Source organism: Rhopilema esculentum, chromosome 7 (assembly GCF_057945365.1).
Source record: "Rhopilema esculentum isolate cy_ngs chromosome 7, ASM5794536v1, whole genome shotgun sequence".
NCBI lineage: Eukaryota > Metazoa > Cnidaria > Scyphozoa > Rhizostomeae > Rhizostomatidae > Rhopilema > Rhopilema esculentum.
The window spans coordinates 9,032,830-9,057,041 of NC_142821.1; the positions used below are offsets into that span (position 1 = coordinate 9,032,830).

Genomic DNA, 24,212 nt, shown 5'->3' on the forward strand with positions numbered 1-24,212 from the left:
TATTACCAGGCAAGGCAGTAGTGGGTGTAGCGCTACCAAAATAACAAGGAGGTGTAGTTATATCAAAATAATAACTCTAGCAAAAAAAATGCAAAAGTATTCGCCAAATTTTTGCATCAACAAGGTACTCAGCCCCCCTGAGCCCCCCTAGAGCTACACCCCTAAACAGAAGATGTTGTTGAAACTGATATTTTAATGTGCAAATCTTTGTGATGAAGATCTGTGAAAGAGAGCTCTATGGTTTTACTCCATAGATTAATTGATGTTTTCTGTTTACCAACACTTTGTTTGCCATTTTAGTAAAATCATGCTGATCCAGGGACCACAGTATATTACAGATTCGAAGGGGGCGTGAAAATATTTGTAGGTTGGGGGCTAACATGCAAAGCCCAGAAGCAAGATTCAGATTATCTTTGGTTTTGAAATTTTGAAATAACCGCCCCTTGAGTGAATCATTGAAATTGAAAGCCTTTTGATCAGCGTCGCGTGTCATTGTGTCGAGGGGCGGTTATATATTCATGTTGCGCGGTTGATGTCAACAACTGAGAAAAGCTCTTGGAATGGAATGGAGAGGTAGAAGAAAATTTCCAGTTACGGAAAGCTTGCAGGTTCCACTGTAAACGTTCTGCAAAAGGTAGTAGAAATTTTATCATTTTTGAAAAACGCTGTTTACACCGGTTTACGCTTCAAATACCAGGTTTATACGTTGTTTACTTTCGAATTCATTGATTTGTGAATTAGGCCTAGACTGTGTACTTGTCATTGCTTGGACCAAATTATGACATCGATTATGTCAGTGCCAATGAACTTTTGAACGTCAAATCACAAATGGCTTTGGCTATATGCGTGAGATCATTGATGTTGACACAGTAATTTCCAAGTGCTCTTTTTAAAAGAGAATGATTAACTAAATGCACTGTAAATTGTCTGAAAAAAATATGTTTTGAGAATTGCAAATTTTAAGCAAATTTATTTTAAGATTTGTTTCTAACGGCTCTTGTTTACCCTGGCCTGAGGGAAGTGAATTTATTAAATTCTCGTTCTAGCAGCTCTAGCTCTTTTATTTATGATCTGCGTCCTAGCCCTGAAAATTTTGCCCCCTGTTTAGTATGAATTTCATTGCTTTTGAACGTTCTTAATCTGAAGCAGAAATTTTTGAAGTCAGGGAACAAAGTAAATTTGACAATTTTCTGATTACCCTTTTCGTTAAAGATCGAAAAAACGTAGACATCTATGTTTAGATTTCCCAAAAGTTTCAACGATTTTAAAATGTATAGGATTTGAACTGTCCCCTTTGTCCTGGCCTACTTATCGTCACTTTTCGAGGATCGAATAAATCTATTGAGCGAATTGCCTACTTGAGAGAACATCTCAATGCAATTTTCACATTCTGAAAGAATTTGAAAGACTCCTTTGACCCCAAGCGACTGATGTTGGCCTAATTTTCTATCTTCACGTGATCGCTTACAGTATTCACATTGTTGCTACGGACAGGCGAACTGTTTTATGAAGAGAAATTTCAAGCGATTTGAAGTAGAAAATCCACATGGCTCCTATGGACAAGCTTCCTGCAAATAACAAATTGTATAAATTTTGAAGTAAATTAATTGATTAGCAATTCTCTTTGTGCCGAAGCCTATGGCATGGTACACTTCCTACACAAACATTTTACAAATACTTTGCAACATGTTACTAAAGCGTTTCGTCTGATACTCCCCACTCGGAGGTCTAATAAGAATTAACTTTAGACCTGGTTAGAGATAAAGAGAGTTCATTTTTCCTCTTTCAGATATTTCGAAAATTCCATGGAAGGCAAAACCACAATAAGCTAAGCATTGTTTGTCCAACATGTCGGATAGACGTCGGGTATTGACATGAAGGTGAGCAGAAGTTTTTCTTATCTTCAATGATGGTGAATTCGATCAACCCCTGATAGAAACACTAAAACATCACTTTTTGGCATTTAACTCCAATCAAACAAAACGGCTCTTTTTACGAAGGCGTTGATGGTGCAGATTAAATATTGCCACCAGGTATTAATCAACGCCAAAAAGGCCGACCACTTCGCGCATATTTTGCAAAATTCAAATCTAGAAAATGTATATATCCTTTTTCAATGTAACCCTACCGACGCTGAGTCCAGCTAACATTTATTCAATCCAGTACAGAAGTTGTTATTTCTCTAGTACTCAATACAAGTCCATTTCAGCTCCTTTAGTCTATGTCGAGGCCGCAAGATGGAAATTGATGAAGGTTTTGGTGGCCGAGAGAAAAGTAACATAGCTGTTCGAGGGGGCATATGGACATTCAAATCGAGCTTTTGGGGGTATTCTAATTGACTAATTGGCTTGACAACCTACGCCTCCAGCTAATCCCCACACTCTAAAGGCTTCAGACGGTCATTAGAATATATCCAAATCTCCTTTTTTCATTAAAATTGATTTCTTATTGCGCCCAACCTGCTGCATGCTGGAGAAAGTTCATAAAGACTATTTTAGAGCTTTATTAGTACTTTTTTGCTTGACAATTCGCTAGAAATGGAAAATGCATAGAATACAAACTGTCAACAATGATCCTCCATTTATACCTAAACTCTTCCATAACTTTTCCACAATTTATTCATATAGCCTAGCGATAGCAACTATCCTCCCCTCTAGACTTTCTTTCTCCTCCGTAGAGTCTGCACGCAGGCTTAAACGGCATTGATAAACGTCAATTTCGCAACTGCTCGGAGCGGCTTTCTTTCGATAGAACGTTTCTTGCAAAACAACCTTACTGTTTTCTTCCGAATTGTCTATTGCCTGTTTGATTGGATTATCATTAATGCTGAACGGCAGCAAATCAAAACAAACTACCTAGCTGGACTATTCAAATTTATCCTTTTAATTAATATTTCTCTTGTCGGCCTTTCCTTTCGTACATTGTAGTTGAACTCTAAACAAGGCCGCGCAAAACTGCATTGTTGACTCTAGCGTTCTGAATTTTCGTAGGTTGTAATCGGTTGTAGGACGGGCAGATAACTTAGAATCGGGGAGACAGGGGATCAGAATGGTAGGGTATCAAAATGAACGTAAAGGAGCCAGCAACTGACTAAACAGAAATAATGAAAAATGACCATCAAAAACAACAAGTGACCATCAGTGACACTGTTGAGATGTGAAAAGATCTAAGTTGCCATAAACTCAAAACCCCAAATTCAGAAATTCGAACCTCGCCCAAAGGGGGGCTCAAAAAATACTCTCTGGGATATAGAGCTGCGTGCTTCATTGTGATTGCCAAAAAGATTTTTGAGAATTGTTATTGAAAGGCTCACCTTGATTTTGACAGCACAATGGCACAACTCTTTATATCTTGAAATAAGATAATTTGTATTTCTACGAATAAGCTTTTAACCCTTTTTAATTTTCTCTGCCTTGCTGTTACCAAGATATCCCTTTTTAGTTAGTAATGTGTAAACTGGATCGTTTCTTCATTGCATGTTATTTTTCATGATCAACCCACAGAATGCTGAGTAATGGTCAGAGAGACACTGGAAATACTAATAACAGATTTGATAAAAATCCACGGGCCAATTGGTTCTGATTTGCTGCCAGTCAATGCAGGTATGCCTATGTGTTATTTTATTTTTAAAACTTTATCTTTTACCCCATGATATTATACTTTGTAAAACATCAGAATTCTTGCGTGAACAACATTGGCTTGTATGGGTGACTTTTCAAATCATCCTAAACAGAAAATAATCTCTAATAAATCAATAGTTTAGGAGTTAGGTTGCTGAATATATTGGTATTTGAGTTCAGGGGTGTAGAGATGTAAGTTCTAAGGGCCTAGGCCTACTTATTCTTTTCATAGTAATCCACTACCGATGGCTTCCGAAAAACCCCTTAAAGACCAAATTTTCATAAACTTGTCCATTAATCATCGTTATCCCTACGCCTTCAAACAAATTAGTTAAGACATTGACTTTTTTACTTTGGCTTGTTAGTTATACGGTAAAGGCGTAAATGGATAATCTGCTAATCAGCTCATCTCTCCTTAACTCTCTCATGTTGGCCCCCAGAATTACATAAACATTTTCCATTAATTCAATCATTTCCGTGCGACTTTCTGCTTACAGTACTATAACATTGTAATATATTCATCAAATTGCATAATGTCAGCTGATCACTTTGTTGGTGCGATTTTTTCAAGTTTTCGTTTGTTTTTCTTCTTTAATTTAAAGAGCGTAAAAAGTCATCCAAATGTATTCATCGTTTTCCTTTTTAATTCATGTTTACTTAACTATGTTTTTGTTTACGAAGGCGAAGTATTGCAATGATACACATATTGTGACTGCATAAAATTTGAATGTTGACCTCCCGCGTCTTCAGCGCATCCAGCTTGAAATATCACGCAGGATTTTGGTGCCTGATGTTTGAAAGGCATTGAGATTTCTATTGACTTTGCCGCCATCTTGAATACTGTACTTACGTTGTAAGCTTTCCCATTCATGTTGGAATAATTAGATCGGCAACTACGTCAAGTGCGGTATTCGTAATAAAGCCTCTTTACACCTGCTAGTGAATGATGCGGAACTGGTGTCGCTAGATGGCAATAAACCCTTGATTAGCAATTCGTTCCTCTTTCAGGCATACTTAAATTGAAGAGTGCTTCGCTTCTGAAGATATCTTTGCAATGGAGCTCACAGGAATCATCTTCTGCATCCTTCTGATTGCGCAACAAAATTTGCTCTTTTGTAAGTTTTATTTTTCTTTTACAACAGTTCCAGCGAATTCATTAACAATTTTTTATAAATTCTCTAGTGAAATTTCACTTTAACTTCAAACTGTATTGTCACATTATATTGTACAGTGGGCAAGCTAGTAAATTTCTGAATGCCGACACTACACCGGATAACCCGTCCCCATTTTCCGGCGAGACTTTATCTAAATGTAGACCATGGGAAATCTAAGGGGTGGTATAAATATCTACCTCCTTTTTATATCAACAGATTTTGCCGAAGCTTAATTCTTACTTTCTAGATAACTTGAAACTCAGGTGTTCTTGCTCTTTTTTCAACGTTAATTTTCTACAACTACATACAATTAATCTTTTCTACGACCACTAAATTACAGTTCTGCTTGGCTTTTTTGCAGCACTTTTGACAAGCTGATTAAATCTGTTCGGTTTTGAAAACATGGGGGAAACTTTTAAAGATGACATGGGGGAACCTTTTTTCTGCTAATTTTCTAGAGAATGGTCTTGTTCTTGAGTAGTCCTTCTTCTGTGGCAAATCATACCTCAGTTCTCTTTAAAAGAGTGTTCTTAAAAGTGTGGGGATCAATTCAATGGCTAGGCATCAAGGGACAATCAATGATATCATATAATGCTGGGAAGAGCTTCTCTTTTTTAAAAGGAGTGTATTTAGTTCGGCGCGTTTTTTAAAAAGTTCATTTCAGACATGCCATTTTATCAGTTCTTCAGATTTGAATTTTATCATTTTAAACGTCTTCATCAACCAAGTCTCGAGTATATTTTCTCATGAAAGTGGTAAGCTTTTCCATTGAACATTTTACATAAAGAAGAAAGTAAACATATTATTGTAGGTACTACTAGGTCGCAGTTTATATTCTTCTAGCTCTATTCATTTTTCTCAAACTGTATTGACTAGCTTGATGAGATGACATACAGTGCATGCAAAGTCATCAGTGGTTGGTCCTTGCTCAATCAGCCTCCAACAGTTTTTCTCTTTATTTACAGGCAACGGACAGCTGCTAGCATTGAACGTAACACTGATACCACCCATTCCTGAACATTCAGTTATTACTTATGCACGTTTGAAAGAACAAAATCAAAGCAGATCTCACTCGTATAACATAGAGAGTATCCGATCAAGCCTCTTTGATGCCACTCACAAAATCCTACCGGCATATACAGCTTCGTGTCCTTCCTACTTCGATACCGTTAAAATGCCACTCTATATTGACATCTCTACTGGAGATCTTAAAGCTTCACCCTTCTTTAAGGCCATTCCGGGTGAAATATTAACCGTCACAGTGTCCGCACTTGATTCTCACCGCACGCGCCATTTCGCTACGCTTACTATTAACATACTGTGCTCTTACAATGTTTCACAGAGATTTATCTCCAGTTTCGAAAACGATTCTAGTTGTATTAGAAAGTCTAGCAGCTTTATGCTAGCAAATCCTAACTTGAACGCCACATATATGTTCCAGTTTCCGCAATCGGCATCATTTAAAGATGTATTCTATATCGAAGTCTTCAAGGCAAAGATACCTTATATTTTTAACGTGTCAAGGAGCATCATTCTATTCTTTAACGTCTCCTGTGATTCGAGTATCTCAGCAGAGACACGTTACCAAAACGCCACACTAAAAAGGCTGACTTTATCCGCATATAAAAAGGATCACTCTGTCCGGATACCAATCCCTGGAACGTTAATTAAGCCGCAATGTAGGTTAGATGTAGCCATATTGCCATATATAGGCTATTCAAGATCAAATGCGACGTACAGTGAAATTAGCGCATTTGATAAAGCTTCTCCTCCCTTTACTCCGTATCACAAGGATGCATTGCGGATCACGTGGTTATCAAATGTCAGTGGTCCGTGTGGAAATCGAAACTGTCTTGTACAATTTTCACAACCATCTATAAATTTAGATGCAGACCGAGGTTGTCCTTTGGATGCAGACAGAGCATGCCTTGACGTGGAGACTTGGTACAACAATTGTAAGGGTAAGAATTGGCATCTGAAAGAGTTTCTTGGGTTCTTGTGCCTCCTATCAATGCTACTGAGGTAAAAAATTTTAAATAAGTAGGTCATAGGAACAACATAAATCATAACGCTTGGAAGGTCAGCATTAATTGAAATCTATACGTAAAGTCAGGTTTCAGTAATTATTTAACATAAGGATATAATCTATGTAATATTGAATGATGATATACGCAACTATAGTCACTACCAGTGAAATATAATTGAAGCTAAGTGTCATGTTTTTCACAGCTCTATCTCTAGAGCAGGGTCGTTGCTAAATGGTGGGTGTGAGAAGGCGTACCCCGTGCCCCCAACATTTCAACTGTCGGCACAAAAAGGATCTTTGACGGTTAAAAGAAGACATTTTTTCTCACCTTGTGGTATTTGTAACCGTTTTATAGCAATTGTAACGTTTTATCATTTCGGCAGCAGTTGAAATTTTACAGTATGGTAATTAAAGTATAAATTTTGAAATAGAAACTATAAAGGCAGCATATAAGATTATCTATTTTATATTCACACCCTTTGTGACTGAGACACGCCTTTTTGTCGACAAAATTCATTTTTGTATCCCTTCGAAAAATGTTTTTAGCTTCGCCCCTACTCTAGAGTATTTCCTGTCTAGACTTATAGAAATATCGCAAATTATACCATGAGTAAAACATCGATAGGTAAAATGATGAATGAAATTCACGGTCTGATTTATATTCCTAAAGATAATACATTTAAATAATTGATTTGACTGTATTTAAATTCAATCCTAGCCAACCTGACACTGAGTTTAAGGACCATGTCACCTACTTTGGTTCGGTTGTCTTCCAGTGCAAGCGTCATGTTCCAGTGCTCTTATTCAGCTATTTTTCAAGATCAATCAAAGTTTCACTGGTCGAAGGACGGGCAAGTCATAAAACCAGCCAAAGGGATTCAGCTTCTTAATGCCGTGGAAGGGCAAAACGTCCTAAATTTACTTGCGTTTTCAGTTGAACGTGTGGAACAACAAGGCTATTATTCCTTTCACCTGAAAACAAAGTATGGTCATCAGGTGTCATCGAGAAAAGCTCTTGTCTTGATTGAAGGTGAGGCGGTTTGTTTCTCTACCTTCGATCTTCAATGAAATTTATTATAATTTTTTCTAACTACCGTGGACAACCGTATGTGCGCAATTCCCAAATTTGTGCATCTTGCCATTTTGTATAGAATCCTCCCTTAATTCGACATTGCTGCCTAAAGCTATGATTACTTGATCTTTTCGCTACTCAAATAGGCCCAGGCCTGTGGCTATTGAGATGCAGCTATGGTCTTGGAGTACAACCCTAGATAGAAACAAGACAGCCATTAACTTATATAAAGAGCTCTTGGGATCCCCCCCCCCTCCCATCTCACTTTTAACGCCCCATTCATATGCCATCTAATACTCTAACATAGCATCGCAGGGATAGTACAAAAACTCGGCGTTTTCAACTTTTTAAACGTTGACTTGTTAATTTCAATGCCGTTGTAACACAGCATTGTACCTATATAAAGCTACAGTTAAAATTAGTGATTCAGGGCAATTCAAACAAAGCTACAAAAAAACGCTGGCTACAATCCAAGCAACAATAGGATTCAAGAGAAAGTGCTTAATCTTATTGCTACTCTTGACGAGATGAGGATCTTTTGAAAGAATTTTGCCAAAATGCAACAGGTTTTTCTACATCGCCATTGCAACTAAATGCAAACAGTTCTGCTTGTGGGGTTAACAAACCTTTCTATACTCAATGCCACTCATTCCATATATTTTTCAGATGTTTCCTTCATAAAGTTCATATTTACCGGAGAATCTATCCTCAGCAAAAGTAAGGAGGACGCTTTGTTACCTGAAAAACTCACTGAAAAGGTAATTTAAGCTTTTGGCAAATATATCCATTTTATATCTTTATATCTGTATAGATAGTTAAGTAGGAAAGAAACTTTTTTAAAGGCTTTCCATAACCAGGTCAACGGAAGACCACCAAATCCTTTTTTATAAGAATACAAACGACACTTTTTTATAGGAACCAGTAAATTGAGGTTCAGGCTGGCTGTTCCTATTTGTTTCGATAATCTGAGGCTAAATTTTACTTAATTTTTTTTTAAATGATGAACGTGTAAGCAACGTGCAACTGCACTATAGGGAGATGTTCAGGCCTTGTTTGCCAACAAAGTAAGTGAGACTCTTTTATATGCCGAGAAGTTTGAAAAATTTATCGAAAAAGCACCCCAAGACGGCAAAAGCTCCTCGTCTTTGAAATAAAACATTGTTCAAAATGGATTTTACAGTTTGACCATGGCATTTTCTTAACGTTTGACCAATTTTGAGGCTCGTGTTCTTACAAGATTATTTTAATGAAAAAATGTAGGTGGACATTTTACCAACCAACTGAAGATTTCTCAAGTGGTTAAGAGGTAGTGTTAACACTCTAAACCTTTTGCAAAACGCCCTTACACTATGATCTTTACTAGCTGTAAACTGTGACTACAAAACGATATTAGGATATACATTAAAAACCCGCATATAAGATTTTCATTTTTGCAGATCAGGCTGTAAAGTTTCTTATTTTTAAAAATAAATTTTGGAAAAAAGGCTGAATTCTTATACTTTGATACATAGCTTTGTCAGCCTGAAATTTCTTACAAGTGAGTTTCTTATTTGGAAGTAATACTGTACGGCTTGTAAAATAACAAAGATTTGTTTGTTTTTAGACCAAATCATGGTTATCTACGATTGGGATTGATCCAAACAAAACAACTTCCTCAGGGACAAGCTTCAAGTACAATACATCAAAGTATGTTTTTGATGTTTAGATTTAGACATAGTCCATAAGTGGCCTGTTTGTTAGAAGCTAATTAAAGACATGAGATTATTCTCCTCTTGATTTTCCGAGATTAATTTTCAATCTTTAGTGCTTGTTTGTATATAAAAAGATTGTTTTAAAAGAAAACTGAAGTTAAAACTTAGAAAGGATTTTTTATTATGGTACATTGCAGCTTTAAAGTTCGAAAGTTACCCGAGACTAAAATGCTAGAAACACAATTCCTCTAAAGTGTTGTTCTGTTTACTTAAGATTATTTGAAGTGCAGCTTTTCGTGAAAAACCCTTTTATAGTTGTTTTGTTCATGTAAAATGGAAAATACTGCATTCTGGGTAATCTCAGCTCACATGAATTCTGGGATATTTGGCAAAGCCTTTCAGTACATTCGTAATATAAATGCATTTTACACATGTGACTGCCTGCTCTTCTGTTCAATATCATAATATTAGATTACGTCTTTTGAAATGATAGTCACTTGTCGATTTAGTCATTACGCATTAACACCATATCGCATACTTTTTTTTCTCGGAAGGTCAGGCGCAGAATTCACCGTTACCATATTCTCTTTAAACGCGACACAAAGATTGAAAGTCTGTGGAAACCTGAAGCATATGTATGAGTTGCTGTCTTCTTCTTCGAAACTGGAAATTAAATCGTTTGGTAGGTTTCTTTGCCCTGTGATCTGATCAAGCCTCAGACAATATCCACAGTCTTTGTTTCTTTTCTCTTTTTTTGTTTTATAGAAAATGTAATCTGTCGACAAGAACCTTTCAGTCTCGAAATGAATGCTGTGAGAATCTCTAAAAATCTTGAAAGTTTGAAGGTTTTTTTAAGTAAGAGACTAGGCACCTTTGGGAAAAAATCGAACTTCTATTCGTCAATGGCTCTTGTATAGCTATGTAGAGACTAATTAGCTTGCAAATTAAACCAGGAGCGATCAGTGATCTTTTGTAGAAAGGAGATTTTATGGAAAGTTGCATACCGAATGCATTTTTTCGTAAACTAGTAAGCTACCTGCATTAAGAAGTAATTGCTATTTCTAAATGACTTAAGTCTCTGTAGACGGCTGTTAATTAGTATATTTAGTATCCTGTCGTCTTTAAGTGCAGTTTTTGTTAACCATTATAGATTGCTGCCAGTCTGTCACCCATGAGGAGAACATACAGTGGCCAATCACGCTTGTTAACCATACAGCGGTAGCCCCGTGTCCGTACCGCGATCTTGAGGATTCTAGAGTTTCCATGGCAACGAGAAAATGCGTCTGGAATTCTTTTAATGGTGCACTTTGGCTGCAGCCTGACATGGAAACTTGCCCCAAGAAGATTTCAACACTCAATGAGCTTGCAAATGTAGGATATTTTTAGGTTTTTCAAGTTTGAGTATTATGAATTGATTCCAGTATTTGTCATCAACAAATTATACAGCCTTGATGCTTTTTCCCAAATAATCTCGTTTTGGATTTCACCACAGTCTCGTTTTCATTGATTTCATTTCAAATTCTCATCAATAAACTTCCTCAATACTATTCTTATTTCTAAATGTTTCTTTGCCAGAAAACATTCACTGCAAGAAATGTCTTAGAAGCTTCAGAGATGTTCTTAAACCTATCACAAGGACATTCCAACAAATCAGATATTTTTATTCTGGAGAAGAAAGTTGCTGTGATAAAAAAAATAGCTGATCTAGAGACGGTTCAGCCAAAGGTAAATTGATCGATTCAATTACTTGTAAATCGCATCACCTAATCAAGGAAGCAATGAAAAGGAATGTTTCATTGTGTTTTGATAGTTTTCCTATTATGCTAATGTCAATCATTGAAGCTTATGTGGCCCTTTGAAACCATAGCGGATTAAAACCTGCACGATTTTTTATCCAATTTTGAAATGCAATGATTGTGAATATGGAAGAACAATAAAGCAGAAATGAAATTTTGCGTCTAGTTTCATTGTTATTCCTCTGCTTTTTTTCATAGGAGAAGTTCGTTATATTCTATGTTGCCTAGATAACTTTCTTTTTAGTTCTTCTGAATGCTTTAAGCAAGAATCGTGCATTTTTCTGTTATGAAATATTTACTTTCAGGTAGCCAGCAATGTATTGACCGTTGCAAGTGGCGTATTGGATGCAAACCAGAGAGTGCTCGCAAAAGGTCAACGAGATCTTGGTCTCTGTAGAAAGTAAGTGCAGTGAGCAAAATATTTCTTTTTTTTGCGCTTTTCTGGCATTTATGTAGGGTGATAGAGAAAAGCATTAACAAATCCTTTTGCAATGGTTATGCCATATGTAGACACCAATATAATTTTTGTGCATTAGACATCTGGTCGTTTATACCATTTGTATATATTCTTAGGCCTTTCTTGTTTCTATATCTATTATTTTATACTACAAATTATTCCGCTTGAATCATGGGCGGCGTAACAGCATCGTTATTTTCATTGGTTTGATAGCGTCGTTGACTTTCCTTGTAGACTTTTGGTTTCAATACAGCAAATTGCGAACAAGCTCAACTTTTCCGGCACAAACACGACCATCGAGACAAAAAACATAGCACTAGCTGTCGCAAAAATAAGTAGTGATAGCAACGCAAGTATCCTTGTGAGAGCGTGGAATGATCAGCAGACATCCAAGATTGAAGTCTTGTCAGTTACAGAACTGCTCGAGCAGGGGGCATATCAAACGTCACTCTTTCTACCTGCAGCCACCATTAATAAAGCTACCTCGATTTCAAACACAAGTGACCTCCGTTTCACTAGCGTCCAGTACAATAATGCGAGGCTTTTTACAACAGTTCACGGCAACAGAGGCTCTAGAAACTTCGGCACACAAATGAACCCCGGTCATAAAGCTACAAGCACACAGCCAAAAATATCTCGCGTTGATTCCAAAATAATTTCAGGATCAATTGTTGGTGTGAGGTTACGTAATCTTGCTTTTGCTGAAGAAATCAAACTTGGATTTCGCCAGCTTTCCAGTTCAAAGTCGAGATCCTTCCACAATCAATGCGTTTATTGGGATTTCAACGCAAAAGGTTAGTTCTTTTATTATAGTGGTAATCATTTTGTCTTAAACTTTTCGTGCATGCCTTTTACAAAGTGTCAACCAGTGCAGGAAATTTTCTTGAAATTCACAGATCCTTATCACTGAACATTTCTTATAAGAATTCCAGGTGTTTCAAAACAGTTACCTTTACATCATGTTTCCATTGAAATATTTTGCTCCACGTTGTTTTGCCTAACCTTTTTGTCCTGAAGTTTTCGATGTTTTGTGTATTATTAACTGTTATCCTTTACCTCGTTGGTTTTGAAGTGATAATTTTCAATAAGATTAACGTATCTTGTTAAAACAAGCGAACGCATTATATCGGTACTAGTCAAAGTTGGAATACCTACCACATCCTTATAACTCAACTTAATAAAAGGTGCACCTTGTTATTATCATAAAAGTAAGAACTAGGGAGAAGGCATAGTGAAGCAAGAGCGACAGCTAATTCACTTTAATCTTCAAGTCGCACGATTGTATTTATGTAGATGGAAACGGCGGTTGGTCAAGTAAAGGCTGCAGAGCAGATGGATCTTCCAACAGCATTTACTCATGTCGATGCAATCACATGACGCACTTTGGTGTTTTGATTCAAGTAGACCAGAGTGCAAAACCATTATCAGAAAGGCAAAGGACATCACTCAGTATCGTCACTTATGTGGGGTGTATCATTTCGTTTATATGCCTCTTGCTCACATTAGCCACATTTGGTTGTTTCGAGTAAGTAAAAGAATCCAGTGTTATTTTCTTTATGTTTATCAATTTGCCCTTTTTTGTAAGAAATGAAAAGGTAGGGATATTCTCATCGCCAAAATGATTTGAGAAGTAACATTGATCAGAGTAAGTAAAAAAGCTAATGTTAAAGCAAATATGTTTTATCTGAATCAATAAGATATTTGTTTTTGATGATTACGAAAAATTGACCAAATGTCACTTGCTGACACTTTCTGAATGAAAAATGATAAATCCTTCGTTGATAGAGTCTGAGAATCGACATCATCTAAATGTTTTTAGGATTCTAAAATGTTTGATCACATAACCTCAAAGAAAAATATCAAATACCTACAGAAATGCAAACCCAGTTAAATCTGTTGCAAATTAACTGCGATTTAGCCGGTGAAAAGACTGAGCTGTTATCGGATTTGCTGTTATTTTGGCCAGGTTCAAAGGTTTAGAGCCAAAACCAAATTACACGGAGCTGAATAGAAGAAAAACCTATTTATAGCAAGCTATATCTCAAACAATTGACAGCACAATGGCTGATTTTGCATACTCAGAGGCGTTTCATAATTTCCTTTCAGGTTATTTAGTAAGATCCTAAGTATCTAAATTTCATTTTTTGTGGTTCATGTCTTTGGAATTCTACAAATACTGTGAATTAACCCATTTTTTCATTTATCGATATCCCTTTTATACAAAGTTTGTATACAGTTTAATGAAGGTTGTATTTCATTTATTTTTTGCTCTGTACTTCGCAACTTTTCAAATTCGAGATTATTAACAGATTTACTTTCATTCCAAGGAATTTGCGACGAAAACAGCCTTTGCAAATCCACATGTTTCTTTGCTTCTCGTTACTGCTTACAATCACTACATTCCTTGCTGGTCTTCACTCAAAGGATCGAACTTCATGCAAAGTTTTTTCAGCACTGCTACATTTCTTCGTGCTGTCTTCATTTTGCTGGATGGCTGTGGAAGGCATAAGCTTATATCTTTATTTGGTTAAGGTTATGAGATCGGCAACTCTCTCCAAGCTCATCCGGAACAGTAATCTATTTTGCTGGGGTATGTACATTTTCTCTCTGTTGTATTTGCAATTTTTTCTCGAAATTTTTAAACATTCTTCAAGCATGTTTCAAATACTCGATGAGGCTTTTACATAAAAAGACTACCCAGCACTTGGTTTCTTTCCTATTCTAGACGACCTAAAGAAGTTTGAAGCAAAGAAATATATTTTCGACTTTCTTAAAAAAATATGTTCGTCCTGATTACGGTGAAATTTACCAAAGACCTTTCGTAAGGACCGAGACACTGAGAAGCTGCGCTTTCGAGCAGTTTTCTGGTCCTTCCTCTCCATACCTCGCGATGACTACGCCACGAATTACAGAGAGCTTGTGACTCTACTCATTCTAAGTGAAAATTTCGTTGTGTTAGGAGGTACTAGAACCAATGAGCTTTGGATTTTTAGTCTGCCACCCTAACCACTGAGCAATTCTCACACCTATATTGTTTGATTTATGGTGATGACTTTGAACTCCTACCAGAAAAGGTTTGATTGATCCTCAAATTGCCGTCTGATGGCATCGAAATGAGCATGGAGTACGATCTTCCAAATACAATAGATTTTTATTTCCTGGGTATTATGCATCTGAAATGTGATCCAAAAGGATTCAAGTTGAAGAATATACTTGACTTTCAGAGTTTTGTTCATATGATTTCACTCTTTGCAGTTCTCTTTACAATCAGCTATCTGAAATTTTAATTTGATTTTTTTATCGATTTTTAGGATTACCGGCCATAATTGTTGGTATGACCGCAGGTGTGACCAAGATGGATGCATATGTTAAAATGCTTGCAGATGGCAGCTTGATGTTAGTATCATGAATGATATAATCTAACATAACTAACATGTGACTATGATATATCATATCATGTTGCTTTTCTAATTTTATGTTACCTATAATTTAGGCAGTATTTAATGTAAATATATAGGTAAATACCTAAGAATCATTGTTGAAATGCATTTTACTGTCATGATTTGCAAAGATATTGAAGTTACAGTAGTTACTGAGTTATTTCATTGAATACCGGATTACGTCATTCATCGATATTTTATGCTTTTATAGTTGCTAGGTTGATAAAGGCGTTTTTTGGTACTTAATTTCAAAGAAAATCAATAAGTTGTTTATTTTGGTGTTAGCTTCTCAAACGAGAAGAAAAAGCCAAACAGACCAAAAACGTAAACTGAAATGGCTAATTGATTAAAGTCTCCCAGTGTGCGCCCATTATACATATCTTTCCATAAACGACCATTTCCAAAAGTCATTTTTCAACCAGGGTGTTTGAAAGAGAGGGCATTATTTGGCATTTTAACATTATCAATGAGAAGTTCATTTATTTATAGGTTTAAATGATGGAAGGAGTTTATTTTAAGTAACTGTATTTGTCATATTGAAAGACAGGTCTATGTTTTGTGTAGCATTGTCAGGATTTGGTTTATTTTGAGCCTGAACGCATTACGCTGAGTTCCTATCTCCTTTCTTTTCCAGCTTTTCATGAAAATTTCAGTTAGAAGGTTAACTCAAAGCTGAATTAGGAATTAGAGTTGTGACATAACTTTTGACTCTTCTTGTAATTATCATCTAATGTACATTAATTTTGAATCAACAAAAGTAAAAGATCAGGTGGAATTTTTTGAGATAGGGAACTTTTAAGCATCAATTTGAGATTTTTAACAACCTTATACTACAAATTCAACTGGAAATTTATTACTTTTTAGATGCATCATCAGGGAAATGCCATTTTATATTGCCTACTTGCTGCCTATAATCGTCATAATGCTGATGAACTTGGTAATTTTGGCATTGGTAAGCAGGTCTTTGATGCGCGATCCTGCAATTTCGAAAACAAACAGAATGACAAAGGTCACTAAAGTACGGATCACGTTTGGCTGTTCGCTTGTTATGGGTACGACGTGGATAATCGGTCTATTTGCAGTCGGTGTTTTCACCTTCACGTTTCAGCTAATATTCTGTTTGCTTAATTCATTCCAGGGGCTATTTATATTCATATTTTATTGTGCAATGTCTAAGGATGTGCGTAAAGAATGGGCCAAGTTCTTAAATGTGGAACAGAAATTGACATCATCAAATACACCTGGAGTTATCATTAAACCAAGCAACAGCAGAAGCAAGAAGACAAAAGATGACATGGTTAATATGAACACTGGATCGGATGGTGTCAAAGAACGCAAAGTTGCGAAGAAATCAGATGAAATTGAAACAAAAGGTGTGCTGTTTAATTTCAAGGAATGCAAAGTTGATATGCCAGGTGACGAGACAGTTGTTCTGCTTGATTTTCGACCAATCTCTAGCATTAAAAGGTGATTCATTGAATACTCCGTGTAATAAACACAAAATAAAAACAATTACCTGTGCATGCTTATGAGGAAAAAATATTATCATGGCCTCCTTTTCACTTTGAGGCTCGTTGTGCACCGAACCTTTATATTGCTGCTGACGACAAAATTAACAATCATTGTCTGCAACCTGTACATCGTCCACAGCATGGCAAACGGCAAAAAATATGTTAACTTGCTAAGGAGGTACTAAAATAACTTCAAATGAATAACAGATGTAGCAGTGAATTTTATCATTTAGAAAGGCCTGTTTGAGCCGTCATTTTTATGCAACGACGTATTGAAGCTTTCACGTGCCATTAAATAGATCGTATCGATTTCACAAACTGCAGCTTGCCGCGTGGATTAATTAATTTTTTATTTTAACATTTACTAAACTAGAGGTTTTAAACATCAAGAACAAGCTAAATTTGAGTATGTATTATTTATTCATATAATGTAATATTTTAAAACTGTATATTAAAAAGGTTTTAAGATTCACGATTTTAGTTAACATAAATGCACCTTAAATTGAACTGACGCTTCAAATTGTTTCTCAAGTGAAAACTGTCCTCTAGATGAGACAGAACCAGACTTATCACCAAGGCAGTGTCTCTGGTGCAGTTCACCAAAAAGATTTTCTGATTTTCATATTCCTTAAAAGTTCTTTTGTGACCTTTGTTTGCAGTACATCACTAGTTTATACTCGCTCGTGTTTTGGACAGTTAAATGATTTATACGCTCAGAAGATCTGTTATTATCTAAATATGAGATTGGAATACAGCGATTCTTTTTAGTTTAAAAAGAGGAACCTTGGTCCATAGAATGATGGGGTGACAAAGACGGATGGCCCAAATAATAATATTAAGGATTATAATGAATATTGTACGCTTTACCACCCTAAAAACATATATAACATATATTTTATGTTATATCCTTTGTATGTTATATTCTTTGCCATGTCCTTTCAAGACGTGGGCGATCATGGCTTTCCACAGCTTCCTTTCATTTGCTCTTTTTAGCAGTTCTTGTTCTTTTATTCCCCCTCTTTGTCCTTCAGGCACATTTTCTGCCATCCATGTGCTCAAACTAGTCAAGTACTTTATCCGTGATCTTCCTCTGCTTTTCTTTCCTTCAATGCTTCCCGTGATAGTTAAATTCTCCAAGCTCTCTTTCCTCATAACATGCCCCAAAAATTCCAACTGCCGCTTTCTAACTGTTTGCAGCAGTTTCCCTTCAGTTCCTATTTTCTTTAGAACTTCTTCATTTGTAACGTGGTCTGTCTATGGAATCTTTAACATGCGCCGGTAAAACCACATTTCAGCTGCTTCAAGTTTGCTCCTCAAATGTGCTAAGATTTTCCAGCATTCACTCGCATATAGAAGATTGGTCGTTACATACCAGTCCAGCACTCTTTTCCTTGTTTTAATTGTCATCTTTCGATTTGTCAGTACCTTACTTGATTGTTTGAAAGCATCTTTCGCTACACCAATGCGTCTCTGGATTTCTGTATCACACTTTCCGTCCTCAGTCAACATGCTTCCCAGATAGCTAAAGTTTTTTACCTGCTTGATTTTGATTTTGATTTTTACCAATTTTCAATTCACGCTTTGGGCTATCTTTTCTACTCACGACCATACATTTCCTCTTTTTTCAATTGATAGTTAGCCTCAATTACCTTGCCTAATAGTTATTTTAATTTTTCTTCTGAATCTGCTATCAACACCTTGTCATCTGCATAGCGTATGTCGTTAATGTTCTGTCCACCTACGACAAGCCCTGGTAAATCTTCTAGTTCTCTCAGAATCATTGAGAATCATCGCTGTATAAGTTAAACAAATCATGCGAAAGAACGCATCCCTGTCGAACTCCTCTTGTCTATTTGCATACATGCTGTTTGTTCCCAATGCAAGTTGGAAACTATTCGTATGTCTTTGCCATGTTTATCAAGCTTTTCTAACACTTCTAGCAATTCTTCATGTTGGACTTTATCAAATGCTTTTGTGTAGTCAACAAAACACAAATATAGGTCCTTTCGCATTTCTATTGCACGCTCCGATAACATACTTATCATGCTGCATAGATTCCCAATAATGTTGTTGCTAGCTTGCAACCTTGGTTGTCACTAATATTGTACTTAAAAAACTGGGGTATGACGGCATTATCAATGAGTCAAGCTTGCAACCTTGGTTGTCACTAATATTGTACTCAAAAAACTGGGGTATGACGGCATTATCAATGAGTCAAGCTTGCAACCTTGGTTGTCACTAATATTGTATTCAAAAAACTGGGGTAGGACGGCAATATCAATAAGTCAGGTTTTTACTTCTGTATGTAATTTTTTTTTGATAATTTTGGCGGGCAGCCTAGCGTACCTAGAACAAGGAAATGCAGCTCGCGATTCACAGTATCAAACGTTTTGTGAACTCAGCAAACACTACATGTAATCTTCTACATGTAATCTACTGCGTTGTAGTCTTTTAAGCTGTTTTTATCCTGCTAATATTCCTTCTATGGTGCTTTTCATGTAACGTAAGCCTGACTGTGATTGTACATACGTAAATTCTGTAATTAAGTCGTTGAATAGAGTTGTGTGCTGGTTCGCTGATTGTATGCTACTCTATATCATAAGTATTCTGAAATTGACTTTATATTATATAGTTTGAAAAATCAATTAAATGTTCACCACATCTATTTCTATGGAATCTGGTGCGGTCAGAAGCTCACCATCCTTCTTTTGCATTGAACGAAATCTTGAACCATGAATTGTTTCAAATCGGTGTAGAAATGTTTGCAGTTCTTTTTCTCTTTATATGTTTCTGCTTTTTCTGTGTTTTATAGCGTCTCTTAAGCTTTTCGCCTTCCGGTAGATTTCATACTTTTTTCATCAAACAAGTCGTTATGCACTCTTTTCCACTTTCTAAACATTTGTGTAGCTGCTGCTTGAAGTTCTTCTTAAGCTCCCCAAAATCGACTTCACAAAACCGGCATTTTCTGAACTAGAAATTATACCAGCTTTATATTTGTTAGTCATTCGTCTCTGTTCTTATCTTTTTTAGAATTTGGTAACTTTTTGCTGAGGTTTATAGAGAAAGAAAACTTAGCAACGATCGAATTATGATTTGATAAGCAGTCATCTGCTCTGGTAAATATTGGATGGTCAAGCTGTTGCCAGCGTTTTAAACATGATTTTTCATGTGTTCCTCGAGCTATCCTTTGTGCCTATTACACCACGTTTAGTTCTGGTGCAGAACTTCAATAATAAGCACTTATATCTACAGGGCTCATAGGCGCAACTTAAAAAGAAGATGCCAATAGAATTCATTTTTCCAACACCATTTTGGCCGAGGACTTTTGACAATGATTTCAAACCTTTGCCTACACCAGGGGTAAACGACCTTTTCTGAGACTGGACCAGATCCTTCAAACCGTTTCTTTAAGTTGGCCAAAGATAATAAGAAAAAAATACAATCTTGTGATAAAATCAAAAAAATAACAATAATCAAAATATTTCATTTAAATTCAATTACACTACAATTTCAAACATCTTTTTTACACAGACAGTCTGCAACGATAGATAAGACTGTTACAATCGTAAACAAAAAATGGAAAACTGAAAAAAAACCAACCTGTCTTTAAGCAAGATGAATCCGTGACAACGGATAGTGAACAAATCTTTCCATGTTTCCCAGGTTTGATTAAGACATTAGATTATCTAGGTTTGAATCGATATGTTTCATTTAATATTTGTGAACCCTCGGAAAATCATCAGTGCCAAATTCTCTTCCCGGGCCGGATTCTGGTCCGCGGGCCGTATGTTGCACATCCCTGGCCTACACGAACTTTCAAATCATCTAGAGCTGGTAGATGCTGCTTCAAGGCTGCAAAGCTCCTCGTGAAATTCCTTTTCTTTTTCGTATAATCTGCATAGATGAAGCATATATGCTCATTAGGGGCTGGGTTTAGGTTTGATGTTCACAGTCCTTCAACCGTCCAGTTTACCAACTGCCATGCATCTTTTTGAAAGATACCGGATAGATGCCTTTGTTTGAGCTTGTAAAATAATACCTGTTGATGTTATGAAGCGAATGCATGTAATGGCGCTTGTTTGTACTCGTATCAGTTTATTATTTTTTTTTCAAACTTGCTCTCAGAGTGAACTGCACCTAGATAAATCATATCTATTAGGATTTGAACAGCTTAAGGGTATTACTAAAAGTTTCCAATGTAGCAGAATGTAAGAGAAATTAATGCGTCCAAGAAGTAAAAACCTAGTTCACATAATTTTTCCTTTACATGATAAGCACTTATAATCTTCAAAGTCACATGATTTGCTTAGGACGCTTGTTATCCAAATTTACTTGATATGTTCCCCACACAGAATAGCTAAAAACTGCATTTTCAACTTTAAAACTTTGAAATAAAGCATACAAGTTAGATCTTTATCAGAATTAATTTTGCCGATCCTGAAATAAGCTCAAAATGGGAAGGCTAGGCCGTAGGCCTTCTAATGGCATAAAGCATATTTCCAATGCAGGCTTTCAACTGGAACAATTTTAGATTCACAGCATATGGAAATTAATCAATTAACAGTTTGAGCTTTTTATTCTTTAAAAATTTTTTAATTGCCATAATATGCAATGCAAATGATATCGTCTACGGGTTGGCCATATTCAAATTGTCTATGTTTTTATGGACATCCCCCACGAACTCCCCTTTTTGTGAAGAGAGAAACGGTCCAGCGGACTTGAATAAATAAAGTTGAGCACACCAACATTTCACATAGTTTATTACTTTGCTTATTAAAAATTATACATGATTGATAGTGGCACTTGTTTTTTTTTTCAATCGAAACTTTCAAAATGATGACAGCCTTGTTGATTAGAAGTAGTAAAGAATGGAAAGGCTTTTTATTATTCTTGGCGTTCCGTGTCTATGGCTTTAGATTTCGAATATTACGTCATCAGCCCCACGAAAAATTTACCCCACGAGCCGCCACTGGTGACAATGGAAATCTGCCCAAGCTAAATCGTCATGGCAGGGAATGGTTAAAGTGTGTACATAATACAGACATTATGTCAGGGTTGATTTGTAAAGGTAAGTAATATTTGTTTGTATCGAAGAAGCATTCATGCAACAATATCTTATCCAGTGTGACAGCATTGGATGGGTTTATTACGAAAGGAATTTGGGACTACACTCATTTTTTTATAAAAAACATGGGTCGATGTTGAGTACTCCAGTTTCTTAATGTTCTGGATATTTCAATACTCATTTTTTCTTACGAGTTTCTTGATTATGATTTCATAATAGCAGTATTATCTTTACTGAACCCTTAGTGACAGCAGTATTATCTTTACTGAAAAGGCTATCCTGTATAAATATGGTAGATTATTATTGTTATTATTATTATCATTATGAATGATGTTATGAAATGTTTGTGACCTTTTTTTCACGTCAAAAGATTCGCTTCCGTTCCGATGCTGTATTTAGATGTGGGAAGTATATTTTTATCCCTTGTGTCGTAAGTTCTAGGCCAACAGGGCAATTGTGTTCTTGAATTTTACAAAATTTCGTTGTTCTCAGTTTTATTACGATTTAATAGTTTCTTAATTTTTTTGCTTCGAGTACTGAAGTTTCTTAATTTATTCTGACTGTCCAGTCTGAGTGTTCTTTCCCAATAACTTGCTGGGCTTGAAATGCGCGAAATACAGCCATAAGTTTGGGAGTGCGCTTTGACGTTTTTAGATTTTTAATTGAAGTCTCTTGTACACTTTGTAAATGTCGAGCTTATACAATAGATTTTTTTAAGCAGTTTGTTTTTTCAGACAAATGTGGTTTTAACACACTATTTAAAAGTACCCTCTAAAGTAAAGGTAAAAGAGACCTACAAAAGTATAAGAAACACCGATTAAAGGCAGTCTGTCCCCTATTTTGCTCAGCTTTATTTTCACGGGAGTGAAATTCACGCACCGTTGAGCTTGATCGATAATTAAACGATTTAAACCAATCAGAGACAACTTTAATTCCAGAGCTTTTGAATCAAATGGCTGTGTTCCCGTCAGTGCTGCCACACGTAGGGTTCTCTACCTACAGTAGGGATTTTGAGGGTTTTGTAGATTGTAGGGAAAACCAACGGTATAAATCTTGCAATGTAGGTATTTTTTCGAAATTTGTAGGTAGATTTTTTCAGAAAGTGCAAGTGGACTCTAGGCCAGGGAAACAACAATCAGAAAATGTGCTAAAATTTTGTGCAAATGCCAAAATTAATTCTAAAAGTATTGATTCTCTAGTCTAAAGAAGTTTTGCGACCAGAAAATGGAAGAGCAGTCTCCATCTACCATGAATTTTTTCGCTGGTTTGCCCCACCTAAGTGATTTGATCCACAGCTATAGAACAATAGGCCTCAAATATAAAAATAGAAAATGGATGCCGTCTATTTGTCTTTCTTATCATGCAATGCCCCAATCGCAAACATATAGCAACCGCATTAAAAATAGACACCATCGAACGCCTTCCGTAGGTAGAAAGTAGGTTTTTTTCAAATTGAGTTGCTGCGTAGGTTGTGTGTAGGTATAAATTTGTAAGGTGGTAGGTGGAAATGTCTATATTGTGCGTGGCTGCACTGGTTCCCGTTGTAGTGAAGCTGTGGCTAGGAAAATTTGGTTCCCTATTTGGTTTCTGCGACAGATAAGTCAAAAGGGCAAAGAAATTCTTCCATTATTATCATTCAATCCATTAATTAACTATTCTTGCCACTTCTGATGGTCTTTTTGATGGCAGTTTCAAATGTCGTCTACTGTCGCAGCTAGGCCAGCCAAAGCGAGCCCGTTAAGGCAGGATAAGCTATTGTTCATATTAGCCCCAGTCATTGAGGGGACAGATGGCTTCAATGTGAAAATTGTACGATGTTCTTGGTTGAAATTTCCTTTGCGTTTTGAAGCATAGAGATTCACTGCGCCTTGAAGCATGGAAATTCCTGTACGCTCTGCCTTGGCAACGCTTGGTTAACTAACTGGTAAACACTGGTACTTGTGTATCCAGGAATACTTATATCGAATTTACTTCCTATGCTCACTGTTGTGACCGAAACGTCAAATGTTAAAAATTTCTTTGCAAACCTCTCAAGAACTTAAACAAACGAAAAGGGTTGATAAGATTCTACAAGTTGTTTATATATACTTGGCAATGAATGGTGTTGCGAGGATTATGTGTCGTGACCTTAAAATATTGCGTAAGTTCCATGTAATACTCTCCTCATGCCCCTCACGAACCCACGGAGAGTCAAGCTCCATCACTCCGCAGCGTCAGAATTTTGAACAACGCCTCCTAGCCACTTCTACTCTTTCCTGGCTATTATTAAACTTCGCATATAAATACAAGAGAAATATTTGTCGTAAATATTTTCAGTAAAACCTTCGTATCAGGCAGATTTAATCGAGAAAGTATCTAAAACATTGTGCTGGTTACCTTG

At 36.3% G+C, this 24,212-nt stretch overlaps 1 protein-coding gene across 2 annotated transcripts; it reads left to right on the forward strand.

Moving 5' to 3' along the window:
• Positions 1 to 29: 29 nt before the first annotated feature.
• Positions 30 to 23,961, forward strand: LOC135683653 (uncharacterized). 2 transcript variants are annotated; one of them, XM_065198964.2, is made up of 17 exons: positions 30 to 634; positions 1,790 to 1,880; positions 3,504 to 3,602; positions 4,629 to 4,735; positions 5,740 to 6,735; positions 7,519 to 7,830; positions 8,539 to 8,630; positions 9,476 to 9,558; positions 10,118 to 10,245; positions 10,714 to 10,934; positions 11,139 to 11,288; positions 11,665 to 11,759; positions 12,051 to 12,610; positions 13,110 to 13,341; positions 14,144 to 14,406; positions 15,128 to 15,212; positions 16,121 to 23,961. In XM_065198964.2, exons 4-17 carry the CDS (start codon positions 4,675 to 4,677, stop codon positions 16,725 to 16,727), a joined length of 3,885 nt encoding a protein of 1,294 aa, XP_065055036.2. In that variant the 5' UTR covers positions 30 to 634; positions 1,790 to 1,880; positions 3,504 to 3,602; positions 4,629 to 4,674; the 3' UTR covers positions 16,728 to 23,961. The 2 variants fall into 2 exon arrangements, with proteins under 2 accessions (XP_065055036.2, XP_065055038.2); XM_065198966.2 differs by lacking the exon at positions 3,504 to 3,602.
• Positions 23,962 to 24,212: the final 251 nt, after the last annotated feature.

What these genes read in the sequence shown, in the direction of transcription:
- LOC135683653 (XM_065198964.2), top strand. Translation starts at nt 4,675, where the DNA reads ATGGAGCTCACAGGAATCATCTTCTGCATCCTTCTGATTGCGCAACAA. An exon ending in AGCTCTTGTCTTGATTGAAG is followed by an intron (nt 7,831 to 8,538) that starts GTGAGGCGGTTT and finishes TATATTTTTCAG; the next exon opens with ATGTTTCCTTCATAAAGTTC. An exon ending in CACTCAATGAGCTTGCAAAT is followed by an intron (nt 10,935 to 11,138) that starts GTAGGATATTTT and finishes TTTCTTTGCCAG; the next exon opens with AAAACATTCACTGCAAGAAA.